Source organism: Ictalurus furcatus, chromosome 1 (assembly GCF_023375685.1).
Source record: "Ictalurus furcatus strain D&B chromosome 1, Billie_1.0, whole genome shotgun sequence".
NCBI lineage: Eukaryota > Metazoa > Chordata > Actinopteri > Siluriformes > Ictaluridae > Ictalurus > Ictalurus furcatus.
This window is the reverse complement of record NC_071255.1, coordinates 33,906,659-33,927,791: the sequence shown is the minus strand read 5'-3', so window position 1 is coordinate 33,927,791 and position 21,133 is coordinate 33,906,659. Positions and strand designations below refer to the sequence as shown.

Sequence of the window (21,133 nt, the reverse complement as noted above, 5' to 3'; positions counted from 1 at the left end):
TATTCTATTTCGCTAGGTTTTATTTTATTTTGTTTTGTTCTATTCTACTGTAACATATTTATTTGTTTTTCTTATTGTAGCCAATTTGCTTATTCTATTCTATTCTATTCTACTGATATCGTTCTACTCTGTTGTATTCTGCCTTCGTTTATTTCGTTTCATTCATTTCTTTTCTATCTTATTTTGATCCATTCTACCATTTCATTCTATTCTAATTTTAAAGGTGTTGTTGTATGTTGGGGAGAAATGGTTTTGCATGACTGTATAATACATATTTCTATTCTATTCCGTTCTATTCTATTCTGCTGTACTTCTTTTCTCTATTCAATTCTGCGTTGTTTTGATTTGTTGTCTCGTTTCATTTGATTTCAGTTTTACATGGATGTTCTTTGTATTATTACGTGATAGAACTTATATAAATATTTTATATATAGTTCATATGAGCCCTTCTTTATTAATCAGCAGAGGCGAATTCATGAACAGTTAAGGGGGGGGGGGGGTGGATTAGTCGTCACAACGTCTCTTACGATTTCAATCCTATGAAAATTACCAACTCTGGTTACAGTTCCTTAGAATTTTGCGTGAGATTGGGAGGCCCACATTAGTAGACCCTGAATGTTGTTTGTTTGCTTGTTTGTTTGTTTGTTTGTTTGTTTGTTTGTCCTGAATGGCCACGGGTCACTCTTCACTGTCAAATATATATACTATGGCATGACAATTAGGAATAATGTAGTGTACTTATGGCCTCTTGTGCACTGAATGCTGACAAAATTGTCTTTACTATATATCCACTGAATAATTAATATAAAAACACTAAATGTTCAAAGTTTGTATTTTGTCAAGAAAAAAAAATTGTGGATTCCCTGACCCACGTACATTTATTAGAACCATTCCAGTTGTTTGTTTGTTTGTTTATTTGCTTTATTTTTGTTATGTTTTTAATGGTTTCATTTCGTTCTAACTTTTTAGAACTTGATTTTTTGACATGGTTCGGCATTTCTTTGGGAATTCCATAAATAGTACTCAATCAATACAATAAATTCAACCAACATTGCTTGCATTCATGGCTGCAAAATAGTTCAGGGCTATAAAAATACCACACCAAAAATACCAGGTTTACGATCTTGAGACTGTTTTCTAGCTCGTATCCGAAAGTTATACTTTTTACAGGAAGTGATTCTGTATAAAATATATAAACCCTCATATTGATGAGTGGAACGGATCTAGTTTAGCATTGGCCAGCGTGTCAGGTGTGAAATACTTTGTTAAGACACAGTAAGCAGGTCAATGTAAATGATGTCCATTATACCACTGTACATTCCACATATATCACTGTACATTCCGTACACTCCGTCAGTGACTCCCAACTTCTTAAGGCGCTATTTATCTCCTTTTCCAGTCTACTCGTCTTTTCTTTTCCAGCTCCAGAGGTTTCAGCACAGATGTGCGCGGGTAGAAGATGGGGAGTGCATGTCCTCCAGCAGCAGGGGTGCACAGGCAGTAAGTACACCTCTTTGCCTGAACATATAGTATTACCGAGCCTGATCATGATGTAGCACTGCCATTTACGCGGTGACTGGCAGTGAATTATGACCATGCGAAATCTCCCGAATTTCATGCCTTTTGATTTGAGATCTGCGATCCTGGTTTAGTTATGTGTGTGTGTGTGTGTGTGTGTGTGTGTGTGTGTGTGTGTGTGTGTGTGTGTGTGTGTGTGTGTGTAGAAGAGGAGGAAAAAGTTACTCCAGTTCACTTCCATAAAGACATAACAGCAACTTCTTCTGAAGCAGACAACCCCAGAGAAGGATTCGGTTGGATTTCGTGTTAATAAAAACCGTGAGAAATGTTGTGTCTCATGTCTGTCCTAACCATTTATTAAGAGCTTTCTTTATACGAATTGTGTTCTTCGGAATTCCCTCTTCCAGTTCAAGGAAACAACACGAATTCAGGCAAACACCTATTCTTTATCCTCGTGCACATATCAAATAAAATCCATACCTGTCATTTTCTCGAGCCGCTCATTTCACACCCTCACACCCACACACATCCAGCGCCCATATACATATGATATCTAACAAAGATATATGAAGCAAGTGATGATTAATTGTATTACAGCAACACCTAATGTGTTAAGTGCAGATTCCGCCCATTCATTATCACTGACTCAGGAGGATGATGTATAGCTCACTTACACAAATCTGATGTCGCCATAAAAAAGCGATTTCATTACTTTTTAGTTTGCATTACGGTTATTATTGTATTATTGTGAGGCTGCTGTGGAGATGCTGCGTTGATTGATGTCCTGTTTTGTTGCTGGTGCTGTTATGCTGATGTACAGAATAACGCGCAGGGCCAAGCCTAGCCAATCACATTTCTTCTAACACTTACGCCATGCGATAATAAAGATGGGCAATATGGAAATTTGGCATAATTAGATGTGCTTAGATTCTGACCTGCTGAAACATGCATGCTATAGGCTATATGTAATTAAAATATTATGTGCGCTTGATGAGCTTTTCGGTGAGTAAACCTCATGGCTAGTCTCTTCACGAAGCATCAAACGATTTGTCCTTATATACATTTTGCGTCATTTTTTTTTTTTTTTTTTTTTTTTTTGATTACGTGTAAATTGTAGACGTATTACTTTGATAGTGCCATAAGGGATGGAAAAATGGTGCCATAAGTCATAGTCATGTTATAATTAGCATACAGTCGAACACACTTATATGTTGGTTTTTAAAATGGTTAGCCGTCTAAAATTTATAGACACCCTATTTTAATAATGCTAGAGGAATTAACTTCTTTTTTGAGCTTTGCATTTAACAACAACAACAACAACAACAACAAATCAATCGATCTTCCTGTGCACTTTGGGTAAATTTAAAATCAACTTTTTTTTTCTAACGTAGAGAGGAAATCAGACACTTATGACGCTTAAGCGCATCACAGAGGAAAATGAGGACATTTTAAACTCACTGATTATGAAAATGTTTTAACATGAAACAGAAGATTGCACCAACATGATAGGAGATTTTGCATCTCTCTCTCTCTCTCTCTCTCTCTCTCGCTCGCTCGCTCGCTCATGTATACCCCTTAATAGACTTTACGTTTTAATCGTGAATAGAATAAAGTGCTTGTCGCAAACTATAAGAACAAATTAGAGAGGGAAATGTAAGGATCAAAGGGGCTGGAAATAAGCGCAGCTGCTTTGAGATTCAAGGCCAACAAGCGTGTCTCAGCCCTGAAAGAGGCTCCTATTCAAAGCGCAGGTGCGAAGTGCTGTGGGTACATACTGTCACATTATGGCGAGGCTGTTAGAGATCCGTGTTTTCGCGCTGAACTACAGGGGCTGCTTCTCTCGTTTGGGTGGGATGGAGGGGATGGAGGGCTCGTTCATCCATGAAGCTAAAAAAAATTATTTAAAAAAAAAAAGCTTGCCATGTGATATATGGTGATTAATCCGCCTGATTAGATGTAGGCAGCTCATAAAAATTAGTCCTGTCTCACTCCTGCACTCCAGCACTCCTGTACTCCTGCACTACTACTACTACTGCTACTACTACTACTACTACTACTACTGCCCCCACCTTTTTTTCTGACAACACATTCATGGGTGAGGTATTAGGTCACAAGTCCTTACTGTTAACTGTGCAGTTATGCACTGGCAAGATAAGTACACCTTCCGTCTGGTTTTTAATGTCTCACTAGTCTAATAGGCGAATTGCCTTAATATTAATAGACAATAACTCTAAGTTACAGTCATCCAATGACACAGCACAAGTCCTTGGTGTTTAATTAACTCCTACGTGTGTTAAATGATGTGCAGCCGGACACAAATAAACACTTGAACACTTATTTCACCACTGAGGATTTATCTTGTGTGTGTGTGTGTGTGCGTGCATCCCTAGCTGGACGTCCCCGTGCGAAAGCGTGTAAATGGAAATCTCTCGCTCGTATAATTTATATATTACAAATCGCTTTTAGATATTAAAAACTTAGTCACCATATTTTGGGACATTAACTGTTCCTCTGTGGCTATTTTCAACTGACAACATTGGCCATGGTGATTATGTGGATGTCATAAAGTGAATATAAATGATAGGTGGCATCTCTCCTAATAGGTCTTTATTAATATTTATATATTCAGGTATTTGCTATAAATAAGGAAGGGTTTTAATACCTGGCTAACTATACATATAGGCTCCAAGCACTCAAAATTAAGCACTCACAAACTAAATTATTTTTAAATAATCGTTTGGGGTTTTTATTTTCTCATACTACTCGCAACAAGCATCTTACATCCAGGAGAAAATTAATATGTAATGCAGAAATAATTTCTCAGTTTTAACAAGAACAACCTTTATTTCTCAGGCTTCCCTGTACTGTTCATTAGAATTCACGTGGCCCCCTTTATGTGTTATATTTGCATCATTTGACGTAATATTAACGCGAGCTGTGTGGAAACATGACGAAATATCTCAATCACAGGAAACCCTTAAGTGCACAATGAACTCAGCATACAAAGTGCAGGATTATCTGTTGCACTGTTGAATTCACGTTTGATTTCATCCACTGGAGGGATTTTGCTGTGATGAGATGCCTGATATTAATATTACAATGCGACTATATTATTTATTATTAATATTTTTTTCATGTATTTGTTTATTTTATTTATTTATTTATTTATTTTTACAGTCGTGGGTTATATGAAATAGGACATTTTAAAGTAGGGTCCCCTAAGAAGGGAATGAGTGGGAGGGGTGGGGTAAGGGTTGTTTGAATTAATGTTGTTTCTCAGTCATAGTTTGGTCTTAATGGTTAATTTATATATTTGTTGCTATTGCACCTGTCCTGTCATTTAGCATGCGAATTCCAGTCACCCCGTGTCGTGTAATTATGACATGAAATAAGATGGTGAATAGTCAGAGGAGATGAGGAGATGCTTTTTTTTTTCTTTTCTTGGGAACCGCTAATCCCCTATTAAAGGGGCTTTGTTAAATAATGCAGGACGGTTTCCGGAAGTAGGATTATCGCCTTCATTATTTTTTTCCCCCACAAAGAAATGATATTTCACACTCAAGTGAACCCTGGTTCGCCATTATAACAAAGAGCGAAACTAGCCGCTTTTATTTCCGCTCAAGACGCCATTTTTTTTTTTTTTTTTTTTTTTTTTTTTTTTAAATACCAAAGGCAAAGATTACAAATAGTCACGAGAATGGTTTATTAGCTTGCTGGAAGAGGAAGAAATGAATTCAGTGCATGTATCTGGCGAACAAACTGGCTGCCAGCCACCTGAAATGTAGTCTGAAACCTGTTGTGAACAGAAACAGCATTTCAAACGGAAAACTTTTAAATGAACTTAATCATAACCAGTCTTTAACAATCTGGGGCGGGGGGGGGGGGGGGGGGGGGGGGGACCAGGAAGGTCTTGCTCGGATTTTCCTTCGTTTTATCCTTCTCAGAAAGTGGTGATAATGACTACATTAAGCTCCACGGAGGGAAGGTTCCCTAGCAAGCGACATGGAAGAAAATGTGCAAGAAAAGTCTGTATGCGTCTCTGCTGCCACGCTGAGCACATGGAGTGGAAGTGGACATAATAATAATAATAATAATAATAATAATAATAATAATAATAATAATAATAATAATAATAATAATAATTTATTTTAAAAATATATATGTCCAGAAATAGCTAGGACATACATTACATAATATAAAAAGTAAAACTAAATAGTGTCAAATAAAATAAGATATTCATATGTTTCCCTTTTTAAATAACTACGTAAAACGACCCTTCCTCAATTGTCATAAAAGAGAATTTGAAATGTTAATTTTTTTTTTTCTCTTCTTCTTCTTCTTTTTTTTTTTTCAAAAAAAGTCATGAAACAGAAGTGCGCTGAGAGAGGGAGGGGAAAAAAGTGTCTTCGATACTGTCGCGTTTTCAGTGGCTTTGAGGACATGCACACACTCTACTCGAATTCGTTTCCCTCTCAGTTTGATGGGCGGAACTAAGAGCTCGAGACACTTTTTGAAAAAGATGGGGCGATCAAATTGGCGACAAAAGAAGCCTTTTCCGTGTCATGAGCGTCGTTTAGACTACATGCAGGAATCCCTGTGATAATAAGCAACACTTCAAAGGCTTCCTCGCTCCAATTGAGACCACACTATCCTTTTCTCCATTCATGCACGAGAGCTGGTGCTGTGGAGGACTCGACTGTTTAGCCATTTCTCCTTGTGTTTATATTATTCTCTCTCTCTCTCTCTCTCTCTCTCTCTCTCTCTCGCTCTCTCTCTTCTGTCTGTCTATTCAGTGAAGCATTTTAGATAGTGCAAACAACAAGACAATTACCCCAAAAAGAGACAAACTATAACGTATCTCATCAAGCAATGCGTATCCACCCACAGACTCGTGGCATTCAAATGTATAAGGCCAGTAAAGAAATGAAGGATGTGGGCGACGACTTTAACCTCTAGACAGACAGACAGACAGACAGACAGTCAGATAGATAGATAGATAGATAGATAGATAGATAGATAGATAGATAGATAGATAGTGTAATATCTATATACTTGAGTGCAACTTGTTATGGCCCAAAACTTTCCCCCCTTGCAGAATGAAAGAATTAAAAACATTCTCATAGATAGATAGATAGATAGATAGATAGATAGATAGATAGATAGATAGATAGATAGATAGATAGAGTTGTTTATACGTTCGGAAGAACGCGACAAAAAACCAAACAAACAAACAATTTCGTTGCTAACCCCATGGTTGGGAAATGGTGAACTGTTCACAATGCATGAGGGGGGAAATGTTAAATGAAGAGCAAATAGATGGATAGATGGATAGATGGATACTTGTTACACTCCACACTTGTGCCAAAATTTCCGTGAATCTCATTTCGTTAATTTTTTTGTCGAAGCAAAGGTTTTTTGTTTTGTTTTTTTCACTTCCGAAATGAAGTTTCTAACCCTTGGGTAAAAAATATTGCTTTTTTTGTAAAGAGCCTTTAAAGTGCACAACCTCGGTCCCCATATTAGTGGAGTCTGACTCAGCGATTGCTATAGAAATACTAACTCACCATGAAGATTCACCGTCGTGAAGAAATCGCTCTTTGTATAAAACTTTCTTTGATGTCTGGATGAGAATACGGAGGCATTTCATGAAATACTCTCCACATAATCGGAGTATAAAACAGGGGTACCTATGTGGATATAAAAAAAATATATAAAGGGATAACAAAGGCGAGTCATGGCCATGGAAAAGGGGTGGGAGTTATGTACAACGCTTTTTAAACGGACAATGCATTTACAAAAAAAAAAAAGAAAGAAAAAAAAGAAAAGAAAAAAATAAGAAAAAAGGAAAGAAATGTTGTGTATCTTTTAAAACTGATTCAGTTGATTTGTTTATTTATTTATTTGTTTATTTGTTTGTTTATAGATTTTATTTTTCCTTTTGTATCTTAATTTTTATTTATTTAGTTGGTTGGTCTGACATAAAATACCTCACTTATCTATCTATCTATCTATCTATCTATCTATCTGTCTGTCTATCTATCTATCTATCTATCTATCTGTCTATCTATCTATTTCTTCCACAACGCTGGCTTAATGAATTTGGTGCACACTATTATAATTGACTTTCCTTTGCAGCTGGAATATACTCGTTATTGTTTTTGCATGTTATTTTACACATTTTATTCAAATTACTGACAACTTACAAGGCATTTCGGTACACATTTTAAGGTTTCGTGTTTTCATAAAAATGGGTTGTTGACGAGGTTTACAAAAATCACCAAAAATAATGCTCACATTGCTCAGAGGAGAATAGTAAATAAAATGTCATATCAAATACAATAACAATGCTTCCATCAAATTGTATCGGCTGCATAAAACACAAGAGAATATTGTCTACGTCTTTATGAAATTCGAATTATTCAAATAATACCAATATTATATATATATATATATACTTTTTTCTTTTACAAACAATAGTAGCAAACATTTTAAAATAGCTGAAATACTGAAACTTACAAAATTAATGTTGACACACATTAAAACGTTGTAGTTTACATATATACATTTTTTTTCATATTGAAGCACTTTGGTTCGATAATACAATAAAAAGATGAATAAATTCAGTACTGGTTCAAAAAAATAAATTAAGAGCTTATTGAAGACAAAAAGGGAAAAAAAAATCACGATTTGATAAAATAAAACATCTTTATGCATACACAAATAAACCCTTGTGTTGAATGAACACCCTCGGCATTGTATTAACACCTGTAGTGTAAAATTAAATCTTACAGTGTTGAATTAACTTCTACAGCATCCAAATATAAACACTCTAGGTGTGAACACAACACTGGCGCTTTTTGGTGCGACTGGTCAGTACACCATTACAATAAAATGGACACTGGTGGTGATAATAGTTCATATTCAGTCCAAGTGGGAGACAAGTTGGCCACCTCCGTTTTGTGGTTTGGCTGTGACATGTATCTGTCAGCGAGCCAGTGCATTGGGGCCATTGAACACCGCTTTTCTGACTCTCACATGGCCCGGGGCACGCTTACAAAAGTAGCCACGAGCACGCGCTTAAAATGCATGTTTTCAGGAGTTCTGATACGGTGGACCCTCTGAAGGGTCCGGGCTGGACGATCCGCTCTGCGGGGTGTGTGTGCCGCCGGGGCCCGAGCTGTGACACACGTACCACTCGCTCAGATTGGCGGCCTGTGACCCCGACAGAGTGTCTCGTCCCAGATCCGACGACGGAGACACGAGAGACGGGGTGGAGGACTCGTAGCCCGAGCTCGTAGGAGGTGGAGACTTGCAGTGTACTTTCATGTGTTTGCGCAGGGAGCTCGGGTGTGTGTAGGACTTGTCGCAGCCTCGCACTTTGCAGTTGTACGGCTTGTCGCTGGTGTGCACGTGAGAGTGCTTCTTCCGGTCGCTGCTGTTGGCGAAGCGTCGATCACAGCCATCAAACTCGCACTTGAATGGTTTCTCGCCTATGTTCAAAATAAATGGGGGAATTTTTTTTATTGCTGATCAGCACAATTTGACTGGTTTAGTCGACATATATATTTTTTATTATTATTTATTAAACTTGCTATGCAGTAACATAATTATAGACTAGATATGCATTATTAGTCGGACAAATCAAACAAAATATTTTCCAAACGTAATATGAAAAGTATATCAGTGTGCATAACCATCATAACCATCATAACCCAGCCTAATTCCCGACATCCTTTAAAAAATGCAGGGCCTATATGGCGGGCTGTAATTGACTGAAAAGGTCTGTCCTCACATCTCTGTCCCTTGGGGTTTGATATTTAGATTGTTAGCAAACTGTGGAAGTGGGCCCTGGTGTCACAGTTGTTATTAGCAGGTCAGGAAGTGCTTCCTTTCCTTTTTGCAATACCTAATTGTTAATGTCACACGCATCTGAGCACCACGTTTGAGACAAATAGGGCCAAAAACGTACAATGTACATCACAATACCACAGAGTATAAAAGGGAGCAAAAAGAAATAACAAAATATCATATAGCACTTATTTTACTTGATGTAGGATGTGGACTTTACAAAATAAGACTAGGTGACTAAGCGACTATGAATGGTTGAATTAATTACATTCAAACCACAAGACATTGATTTTTTTTTCCGCACTGCAAGCCGCTTATGAGAATATGTAATTGCTGCTGTCTAATTAAACTTGCGTGTTGAATATAAATTCGACCTTCAGCTGTTGGGCTGAGAGAGCCAATCAAGGCTATAGGCTATTAGTGTAGTACAAGCGAGAAACGAGGAAAGACACCCTTGGGAAACTGCATCCATAAGCAAAGATTCAGATTCAGATTCCACCACGTAGGAAAATAATTATGGAGGAAACAGGAGATGGGAGAATATGACAACGGCTTAGGATATAGGATGATGGGACCTGTAGTGTAACTAAATAATTAGTTTTTTTTTGGGGGGGGAGAAAGGTGTTAGCAGTATATATAAATATTAGTAAGCGTATAGGCCTTTTGTCCAAGGAGGACAAAAATATTTTTTTTTCTTTCTTTCTTTTTTTTAATAAAACTATAAACAGTCAAGGTTGAATAATACTGTGACAAAATTTACTTTGTAATGTACCTTATGCAAGAAAGAGTATCCAGTGAACTTCAGGGCTTTAGCGCTTTGCTTTGAACGACTTGTTGCATATCACAGTTAATCAAGACCTTAAGCGTAACCCTTCATTAATCACTACTGCAATAATTAACTTGACTTTGGCCATTCATGCTACTCGCACACTTAATCCTGGAAAATCTTGTATATATATAGTATACATTAAAAAAATAAAATAAAAAGACTACAGTTCGAGGGAAAATAACAATAATATTACTAAAAACTGACACAGTAGCATTTCTATAGGCTATAGTCTAGCTAATCAGGGGTTAATATATATATATATATATATATATATATATATATATATATATATATAAAGTCTATCCTCTCACCCATTCTATATTTAATACAAAATAGTCTCATACAGCATATGAACTACTGCAATTTCTCTCACACACATATATAACTTAAATAAACGATATTGCGACCTTAGGCATTTTTTTGGAGCTTAACCATTTTTTTTTTTTATCAGCAGGCAATACTTTTGGACACACTCCTCAGACTAGGCCCCACACCACACACAAAAAAAATACATGCCTCAGCTTCAAAGATACGCAGTACAAAGAAACTCAGCTTCAGCCATATGCAGTACAGAGACATTTGGATAATCACACATTCATAAACAATGCAATGCCCGAAGAAATTCTTTTCATGTGACTTTTATTTCCCTTCAGATCATGAAGGCAGTAGTAAAGCATAATACTTAGCCTATATACGCTGCATAGATATGAGTATAACATACCAAAAGAAATTAAACTAACAGTAGTGATAGTAAAAACAAAACCAAGAGCAATGCTGTAAAATGTACTTTTTTTCAAGCTAAATAAATTTTCTACGTGATCACCTGATGTTTAAGATCTAACAGTTTTGAATAGCATCTATATTTTTGTTTCGATCAGTTTTAACTAGCCTATGGAGTTGCAACGTAAATAGAATTTGCTGTAAAGCGAGCTGCTGTAAAATGAAGTATTCGCTTTAGAGAAACAAATATAAAAACTAACCTGTGTGCGTCCTCTTGTGGATTTTCAGGTTTTCTGATCGAGCAAACACTTTGCCACAGCCAGGGAACGGACACGGAAACGGTTTCTCTCCCGTGTGCACTCTGATATGGTTCACGAGCTTATATTTGGCTTTAAATGGTTTCCCTTCTCGCGGACACTCTTCCCAAAAGCAGACGTGATTCGCCTGCTCGGGTCCGCCGACGTGCTCGACGGTCACATGCGTCACCAGTTCGTGCATGGTGCTGTAAGTTTTGGAGCAGAGTTTCTTGGCCGAGTTTTCTGGCTCCAGCCACTTGCAGATGAGCTCTTGCTTGATCGGTTGCCTCATGTAACGGAAAAACGCACCGTGTCCATGATGGTGGTGGTGTGTGCTTAGGTTCATGTTCAGATTGAGACCGTGGAGAGGCGAAGATGTTGCAAATGGATCCGATCTGCTGCTCGCAACTTGACTCAAATGATCGGTCCTGACGTACATGTCGCCCGGTAAGCCTAGCCTTATTTGTCCGTTCGAGGCTTGGCCACCCGGTGCTCCGTTGGACGGCTGCTCATGATGGAGTCCAGGGAAGAGAGCATGCGCTCCGGCGTCAGGGTGAAGGTGGCCATAGTGTCCCGGGTAGCTACCTGTGGTCGAGACAAACATTCCGTGGTGAGAGGCGGAACCAGAGGTCTGCTCGGTCAACGCGGGCATGGCGCCTTGAGCTGTCAGATCTCGGCGAATAAGGAAATCCCTACCTGCGGATAGCGCCTGGGCCGCGTGAGACATGGAGTACGGGACCGTTGCCGCAGCCTGCACCGGGCCGAAAGCTCCCGTTGGACTGGAGACCACTTCGCCGTGGCCTGCGATATGATGATTGTGGTGGTGGTGGTGGTGGTGGTGGGGATAATGATGGGCTGGGCTGATTTTGAGGGCCGCCGAGTGCCCCATGGGTTCTGGCCCGAATGGACTCGGCCCCAGGCGGGGTTCCGCCGTGAACTCCCCAGGGTGCGCGTGAGCCATTGAGTGCGCGTGCCCGCCAAACCCCGGGAAGCCTGTCACGCTCTGAGGGGTATGGTGGTGATGATGATGGTGATGGTGGTGAGCCCCTGCCAAGTCAACTAATCTCAGTGCCGTGCTCCGTTTGGAAAACGCAGGGTCCATCACGGGGCTTCCCAACGCATCCACGCTCATTACTCCTAATTTTCTTTTTTAGAATAACTTGACAGCAGGCAAAATAATAATAATAATGATGATGATGACAAATATATTTTAATCGCGGTGGGAAAAAATACAGAACGAGAGCAAAAAAAAAAATTATATATATATATATATAAATATATATATAAAACTTGCTAAAGTTTAGTTCTTATCTATCTGCCTACATGGGATCCCATTCGGTTGAGAGGCAGCAGCGGGACGCTTTGATAGACTGAATGGAGATTCATGGCAGGCGCTGCAGCCCGCGGAGCTAAACAATCATTCCGCGCTCTAATTGGTCAGAGCTCGGTGATTGACGTCACTTGTGACAGTTTCCAATGTGAAGGAGAAGGAAAAAATGTTTTCTAGTGACAGCAAGCAGCCAGAGCGCCTGCGCCGAGCCTCAGGCAGCAGTTGTGGTGGAAAAAAAAAAATAAAAGTTTTTTTTTTCTTCTGTTGTTGTTGTTATGCAAAGGCTATTGTACTTATACGTGCAAAGAGTTACATCTAAAAAGCAAAGCAATCGTCACGTGACTGCAAGTAGGTTTTTCTGATATTACCAAAGTTGCTTCTGATTTTTTCTTTCTGTTTTTTTTTTTTTAAGTCGCTTTCAAACTTCTGATCTAACACTACTTACAGCTTGCTACTAGTGCTTTACTCCTTTCCATGCGCTCATTTGATATCCTGCACAAGGCATAGCTTTTCAACTCAACCTCTCCATAGCATGACCATATGTCTAATGTTGAAAATATCGAATATAAAGCAGCATTTTTTGTTTTGTTTTGTTTTGTTTTGTGTCAGCCGCCCACCAACTTGGCTCCGTCGGCTTCGTAAAGGGATCAGTGTCTCAGAAATGCTGTGTGGAAAAGAAAAAAAAGCTCCAGTTATGCGGCGTGTAGTAAAAGAGCTGTTGTTATGATCCGAGGTAATTTAGTTTCTGTCCGAGAGTGGATCATGAGCGCCAGAGGAGGCACTTCATCAGGGAACAGTGTGCAGGGTCAGCAAAGCTAAGCAGGCAACGCATGGCTGCGTAAAGCAGCCCAAAGACAAATTCTCTTGCTTATCTGGTGTGGCTTAATAAATAGGAAATTAAAATACTATCCATTATATTTGTTGGCAAAACAGGCAACACATGGCTGTACACAGTTATCCAAAACGTCATATATTCCTAATATATTATGACTTATAGTGCATTAAGAATTAAAATACTATTGATTGTATGTGTTGGTAGCACGTGGCAGTATATGGTAGCCTCAGAACACGCATACTGGCTATTTATTGTGACTTACAAAACATGAAATGAAAATATTTCTAAGTATATGTGTTGGTGTGCAGAGGTAGGCAAACACGCAAAACATGGATGCTTGTACTATATATAAAAAAACACATATTGCTTATCTATTATGACTTAATAAACAAGAAATTAGAATATTATATCTTATATGGTGGCGTGCATGTCTTAGTTGGAAAATGCAGCCCGACACGTATTTGTGCTTATTTATTTATTTATTTATTTATTTATTTAGGCCTATATCATCTCCATTGTAGCTGTGTGTGCAAACATGCAAGTGGCCTATGGAAACAGATTAACTAATGCTTTGATAGGAAGTTTTTTTTTTTTTTTTTTTTAAGCTATAATCTTGTGATGTTAGAGTTTGATATTAATGAATCTGATGTAGGCTAGAGAGCAAGTTTTTTTTTTTTTTTTTTTTTTTAATATTACTCACATGCACACAACTTTAGGTCCAAATAACCTAATAATCAAAGTCTTGTTGAATGTTCTGGCCTTGATCTGCACTATAGTTGTGTGTAGCCCATGTTAATGAAATCAAACAGGGACTGTGTGTGTGTGTGTGTGTGTGTGTGAGAGAGAGAGAGAGAGAGAGAGAGAGAGAGAGAGATGTGACCCCAAAGGGGTTGAGGGGTCAGACAGTTACCATTAGATTCATGTCACATAGCAGACGCGCAAATGTCTATAAGCATTGGTCGGACTATTGGAGAGAGAGAGAGAATTATGCAGGTCGCTCGATCACTCACTGATTTGTTCCTCTCCAGGAGAGATGAGGCCTTTAATGTCTTCTGACATGTCACACCAACATTTCATAAGCTCGAGGCCAATGTCGCGAAATGTAAACCGGTTTAAGTGCTGCTACATACAGGCTCTTAAGCTTGACAAGCTTTTATGCTTTTATGCGTTATGGATTTCCTTTACTTTGATAGGGTGTTTAATACGACTTCCTTTAAGACCGTGATGCTGGATTTATCTGAGCATATAATAAAATGTTAAGAAGGTAACGTTTCACAACATTTAACCGTATTCCAACCACCGACCACTATTCATGCAGGGATTATTTTAGAATTGTAAAATTTTACACGTCAAATGCAAAAATCTACATGTACACTCCAAATACACACTGCACGATTACTGCTAATAATATTTAATGCGTGTTTAATATTTGATGTAGGTAAATTGCAATTCTCCATTCTCCTGGGAACACTCTTGGATTGATCCATCAGTCCTTGAGTGACAACTCTAGACCATCTCGTGCTAAAAATAAGTAAACATTAGGTAAAATATGACGGATAAATGAACATGTTAACTCCACTAGCTTGTCTCAAATATATATATATATCGAGCTGTTACTGTTGTTGTGTAGCCATTTCACTGGGAACAAATGTATGATGTAGATAAGGAATTTGAATAAAATAACTCATTTTAGTGTATAAAAACTATCAAAAGAACTAGCAAAAGAAAACTGACTGGAGAATGGTGAAAGGTAGACTCAGCTTTTAAATGGTTTCAGCAACAAAGCAAAATTGATGAATGTACAAAAACCGCAGGAGGTATATTAATAAATATTCTAAAAAATAAATAAATAAATAATAATAATAACGGTTTATTTCGTGAACTGTTGAGCTATTTCTAATAGGAAGCAAATGTTGATCATAGCCTGTGGGATTCAGTTTATTCACTTTTTATACTCGTGTTGGTGTGAAAAATCTGTGTTAATCCACTGTCGGAGTTAATTCTGCATGTTAGTAAATGCAACACGATGAGAGTTTTCCATTCATCACTCCAACATATTTTTTTTTAGCATGAAATACGATTCTGATTTTTTTAAAATTATTTTTTACCTATTTTTTTAAAAACTAAAAACAAAACCCACATGCAATTATATGCAGCAAGTCTCTTTTTTAAAAATAAAATAAAAATAAAATCAGATTATCGCCTACTCTGACGTCATTTCCAGCAGCCAAACCCCTTGACCGTTCAGTAACTTCGGCCTTTTTACCATGTTCCACCTGTTGAAGAGACACCATCCATATTTCTTTCTAAAAGCACCGTCAAACAAAAATATTCAAGACAACAGCCTCACCCCCACCCCCTCTCCCTCTCTCTCTCTCTCTCGTTCTTTCTCTCTCTCTCTCTCTCTCTCTCTGGAATGAGGTGGAAAATGTACAGAGCAGAAGGCTGCAGTCCGGATTTGATTTTCATGGCTCGTATGGCTTTGAACTGCAGCCGCCCGGAGTTTCCTGCAGTGAGAGTGCCGCAAATCCCACTTGATAACTTCGACAAGCCACAACTTTTTTTTTTTTCTTTTTTTTTTTTCTTCACGCAACGACCCAAAATTTGGGGTTTGGTTAGCTATACTAGCCTAAAGCATGGGCATATACATTATGAAAGTTGTTTCCACGCCAGTAGAGGAGTGGCCGCGTTTACACACTTCTATAAATACCAATACAGAAATATGCTTATAAATAAATGAAAAATGGCAGTGTGTCTGAATGAAATGGTGTCCTTAGGTTCCGTGGCTTCTCTTTTAATGCAAAACGGAATTTAAAGTGCAGCACAATCAAGAAAAACAGCATAAACAGTATAAACTAATTTTTTTATGGGAAACATCGGAAACATCTGTATTTGTTAAGTAGCTTCGTGGGGTTTTTTTTCAGTAAAAATAATACATTTTGTGTGACTGAGATTACACAATGGCACCTATAATAATAATAATAATAATAATAATGTTTATTTTCAGTGGAATTTTTTTCCGTTACACTTTGTTCACATGGCCCGCAGAAAGAAAGAAAAAAGAAAAAAAAACTCGCACTCTTGGCCTGTGCATCCCCCAAACTCTGACTTCTTTTTTTTCTGAATTTCAGGGTGAAATCAACAGTCAGTCTGCCTCCTCACTATATACAATATACCGCAGATTGATGATGTAAACCGACCAATCGCGCCGGCGCTGAGGAAGCTCGCTCTGTTATTTGGTAAAGGTGAATGTTAGTAAAAGGAGGGGTAGGCGAAAAGAAGCTTACGCTCACCAATGACCGGCCACGCACGGGGGTCACGTGCTACCCCCAGCTCCCTTCCCCTCCCCTCCCCATTCATCAGGGGTGGACTGTGTGTTGTCTTTTCAATTCATTTATCTGCAGGAATGATTGCGACTATCAGTCCGAAGCAGCTCGACTCGCGGAGGAGGAGGTGAAAAGTTGGGGAAGAAGATAAACCTGCAGAAAGGGACAGAGACAACAATAATCGCGCGTGATTTTTGCGCGCGCGCATCGTCGGATGAGCTGGACTTGGGGGGAAATATTTTCCCTCTCCACTTAAAAAAAAATAAAAAAGTGAATAGAAGTAAACAGGAGACTGGAGTTTGTTTGGTTGCATTAAGTCAGAGAGAAATAAACCCAGCAGAGACAGTTGTTATAGAGTTGCTGTTGTCTTGTGCGTGATTTCTCTCGGTCTGCTCCTGTTGCGGGCTAAAGATGCTCTTGGACGCAGGAGCGCAGTATCCGGCGATCGGAGTGACTACTTTCGGTTCCTCCAGACATCACTCAGCGGGCGAAGTGGCGGACCGCGAAGTGGCTTTGGGGATCAATCCGTTCGCAGACGGCATGGGTGCGTTCAAAATCAACCACGGCTCACATGAGCTCAGTTCCGCCGGCCAGGCAGCGTTCTCCTCGCAGGCGCCCGCCGGGTACGCGGCCGCGGCCGCCCTGGGACACCACCATCATCACCATCACCACGCGACCCACGTTGGCTCGTACTCCACGGCGGCAGCTGCGGCGTTCAATTCTACGCGGGACTTTCTCTTCCGGAACCGGGGCTTCGGAGATGCGACAGGCGCGCAACACAGCCTCTTCGCTTCTGCCGCCGGTAGCTTCGCGGGGCCACACGGGCACTCGGACGCCGCCGGGCACCTGCTTTTCCCAGGACTGCACGAGCAAGCAGCGACGCACGCATCCGCCTCGAGTGTGGTGAACGGTCAGATGCGCCTGGGGTTTTCCGGCGACGTGTACGGTCGGGCTGAGCAGTACGGCCACGTGGCGAGCCCCAGGTCCGATCCACACTATGCCTCAACGCAGCTACACGGCTACGGCCCCGTGAACATGAACATGGCTGCACATCACGGCGCCGGTGCCTTCTTCCGTTACATGAGGCAACCGATCAAGCAAGAGCTCATCTGCAAATGGATCGAGCCGGAGCAGCTCAGCAACCCGAAAAAGTCCTGCAACAAAACTTTCAGTACCATGCACGAGCTCGTCACTCACCTGACCGTGGAGCATGTCGGCGGACCAGAGCAGTCAAATCACGTCTGTTTTTGGGAAGAATGCGCACGGGAAGGGAAACCGTTCAAGGCCAAATATAAGCTCGTGAACCATATCAGAGTGCACACCGGAGAGAAACCGTTTCCGTGTCCGTTTCCTGGCTGTGGCAAAGTGTTTGCCAGATCAGAAAACCTGAAAATCCACAAGAGGACGCACACAGGTAACATTCTTCATTTTATATTATTTATTATTGTTATTATTATTAATATTATTATTATTATTATTATTATTATTATTATTATTATTAGTAGTAGTAGTAGTAGTAGTAGTAGTATTAAAGCTGAGTAAGCAAAACAACCCCATAATAATATTAACATTATCAACAACAACAACAACAACAACAACAACAACAATAATAATAATAATAATAATAATAATAATAATAATAATAATGAGATATGTTGGTTATATATTACTTGAAATTATTATTTAAAAAAATACATCTGAGTTTATAAGGCAGTCTATCTTGAATGTAATTAGTTATTAATTAAGGTCAAATGCATTGCCCTCATAATAGGTGTTGTCTTAAACAGTATGGAAATGCTTATTATTATTATTATTATTATTTTTACTATTTTGTTTTAAAGTCGCCGAAATTTGAGAAATATGAGTTGATAGAGTAAAACTGCTGGCAAGATTTAGAAGCAGTTTGAATTGTTTACATTTGATGGTGCAGTTTAAATATAATTATCCAGTAAAGAAAACTGACTGTATTTATGTTTTTGTCGCTTTTGTGTAGGTGAAAAACCGTTTAAGTGTGAGTTTGACGGCTGTGACAGGCGGTTTGCTAACAGCAGCGACCGAAAGAAACACATGCACGTCCACACGTCAGATAAACCATATCTGTGCAAAATGTGCGACAAATCATACACACACCCCAGCTCCCTCCGGAAACACATGAAGGTATGTGAACACATTTGCAATGAATATATGTATGCATTTTTCTGACTTTTTTAACTATGCGTTTTTTCCCGCTATTCTTCTTCTTCTTCTTCTTTCTTTCTTTGGAGTATTATTACGGAGAGAGAGAGAGAGAGAGAGAGAGAGAGAGAGAGAGAGAGAGAATCAATGTTTGCTAGAAAAAAATAGTGCAAAGAATAGATATTAGATCTGTGGCGTGATGGATCTTAGGTTTTCGTTCCCCGTTAATTCGTTCTTTGGATTTTATTTGTTTTGCATAGTACAATTAAACAGAAACAAAATATAAATATACAACAATTATATATATAGCCTAATGTTATACTTTGAAATCGTAATAATGATGAAATGTTTGATGATTTAACGTTTGATTACAGATATTTCGCATTTATTTATTTATATATTTATTTATTTATTTATCTTCACACCGTAATCCCATCACAAAACGTCTCAATACGTGAGGTTTGACCTGACAGTCAGTTTTTTTTGTTTTTTTTTAAATATACGAATAAAAAAAGCATTCCTTCTTTGTCACGTGTTTATATATTTATACTTATATTTCTAATTTCAGGTTCACGAGTCGTCGAATCAAGGCTCTCAGCCGTCTCCAGCAGCCAGCTCAGGCTACGAGTCCTCCACTCCTCCTACCATCGTCTCCCCATCCACAGAGAACCAGGGCAGCAGCTCCATATCGCCTTCAGCCTCCTCCACCGTGCACCACACCACCACCTCCACCCTGGCCTCAAATTTTAACGAATGGTACGTGTAAATATTTTCAACAGCAGAACAACAACAAAAAAAAAAAGAACGAAAGAAAGACTGCAGATTTTAAGACTGCTTGGAAATGAAAACAATCAGCCTGTTCGCAAGGACTCTTAGAGGAAGAGAAATAAAATGGAGAACCCTGATTGTTTTCTGGCTATATAGCAGAAAGAAATGAATGCATGGACGCGGTGCGAGGCCGACAACAATAGACTAAAACGTATTTCCCTAATACACATATATTTTTTAATTTTCCTTTAATTTTTTTTCTTTTTTAATTTTTTAATTTTTTATTCTTTTTTTTTGTTAGTTTTTTTTTGGGGGAGAGAGACTGCTCACCGGGGATCAGTTGCATGCTACAAGCAGGTCGAAAAAAACCTTGCCTTTTTTTGTACATAAAGATTTACCTAGTTTAAAATGTAATATTTTTATTTTGTAAATAGTCATAACACAGTTTAAGGGAATTTGTGAAAAAAAAAATGTGGTCCCTAGATATATGGAAAATGAGATGGCTTTACGAATATTGCGATGATTTAGTCTTGACTGAAAATGGAGAATGTTATAGTTAATGTGTACCAAATGTGAATTACTCAGTATTATACCGTCTACACGTTTACCTAACCGACTATTAGTATTAATGTGCTTTTGTATCCAGTGCAACATTTCGTCTAAAGTCCAGTCTGAGTAGCACAATTGTTGTTATTTAATGTCATGTCGATAAATTGTGTAGTGAAAGCCTGAAACGTGTCAATCTTGTTTATGTAAAAGTGATATAAAAAAAAAAAAACATATAAAAAAAAAGACTGTCTATTGCAATGCCACTTTGCAGGAAATTATGACCTGTATTACGGTTCAGTTTTCCATATTTATCCGCATGTAAAGGATCCGGTAACTCATGTTATAGACATATAGGTCTTATCGATATTTATGGAGAAATGCGTTTGGTAGGGTATGTAAAATTTAGTTTTCCAAATAATGTTTGGTTACAATTTCGTACAATATTAAAGAATTAAACGTACAACATTCAATATGCCTTCAATATTTTTGTTTGCTCAAACATGTGCACTTAAAAAAAAAACTTTATTGAAATGTTAAATTAATAAATATTTTCCAAAAACCACCCCCCCCCCCAAAAACATTAAAGCATTCTGATATTTTTAGAACTCAAAATTATTATTATTATTATTATTATTATTATTATTATAAAAGTGAAGCAGGAATTAAACCGAGTTTGTCGCTAATCTTAAATATTGTGAAATAGCGATGTAAATGTGAAATAACAATTTAACCCTTAACATCTAAACCCCAAACTACAACTCATTACAATGAAACTCATTCACACAATTCAGTCCAGGACACAATGTAAGCTGTCTCTACTCTGCTCAGGACTGGAGGGTAATTGCATCAGATCGCATCGCCCCTTCTTTGTTCGCATCATCTAATTCAGCAAGACGAATTATTTTATTTTTTTTTAAGTAATTGCATTTTCTATTACTA

General features: G+C 38.5%; 2 protein-coding genes across 2 annotated transcripts; one reads left to right on the top strand and one right to left on the bottom strand.

The window, feature by feature from the left end:
• Nucleotides 1-8,610: 8,610 nt before the first annotated feature.
• Nucleotides 8,611-12,484, bottom strand: zic4 (zic family member 4). Its single transcript, XM_053630538.1, has 2 exons — nt 11,176-12,484; nt 8,611-9,008 (listed from the first exon to the last, which is right to left on the bottom strand). The coding sequence occupies exons 1-2, from the start codon at nt 12,341-12,343 to the stop codon at nt 8,611-8,613; spliced, it is 1,566 nt and encodes a 521-aa protein (XP_053486513.1). The 5' UTR covers nt 12,344-12,484.
• A 4,509-nt stretch (nt 12,485-16,993) lies between these two features.
• On the top strand, nt 16,994-20,664 carry zic1 (zic family member 1 (odd-paired homolog, Drosophila)). The gene is made up of 3 exons (XM_053636713.1): nt 16,994-18,116; nt 18,696-18,859; nt 19,446-20,664. The coding sequence occupies exons 1-3, from the start codon at nt 17,114-17,116 to the stop codon at nt 19,641-19,643; spliced, it is 1,365 nt and encodes a 454-aa protein (XP_053492688.1). The 5' UTR covers nt 16,994-17,113; the 3' UTR covers nt 19,644-20,664.
• The last annotated feature ends 469 nt before the right edge of the window (nt 20,665-21,133 follow it).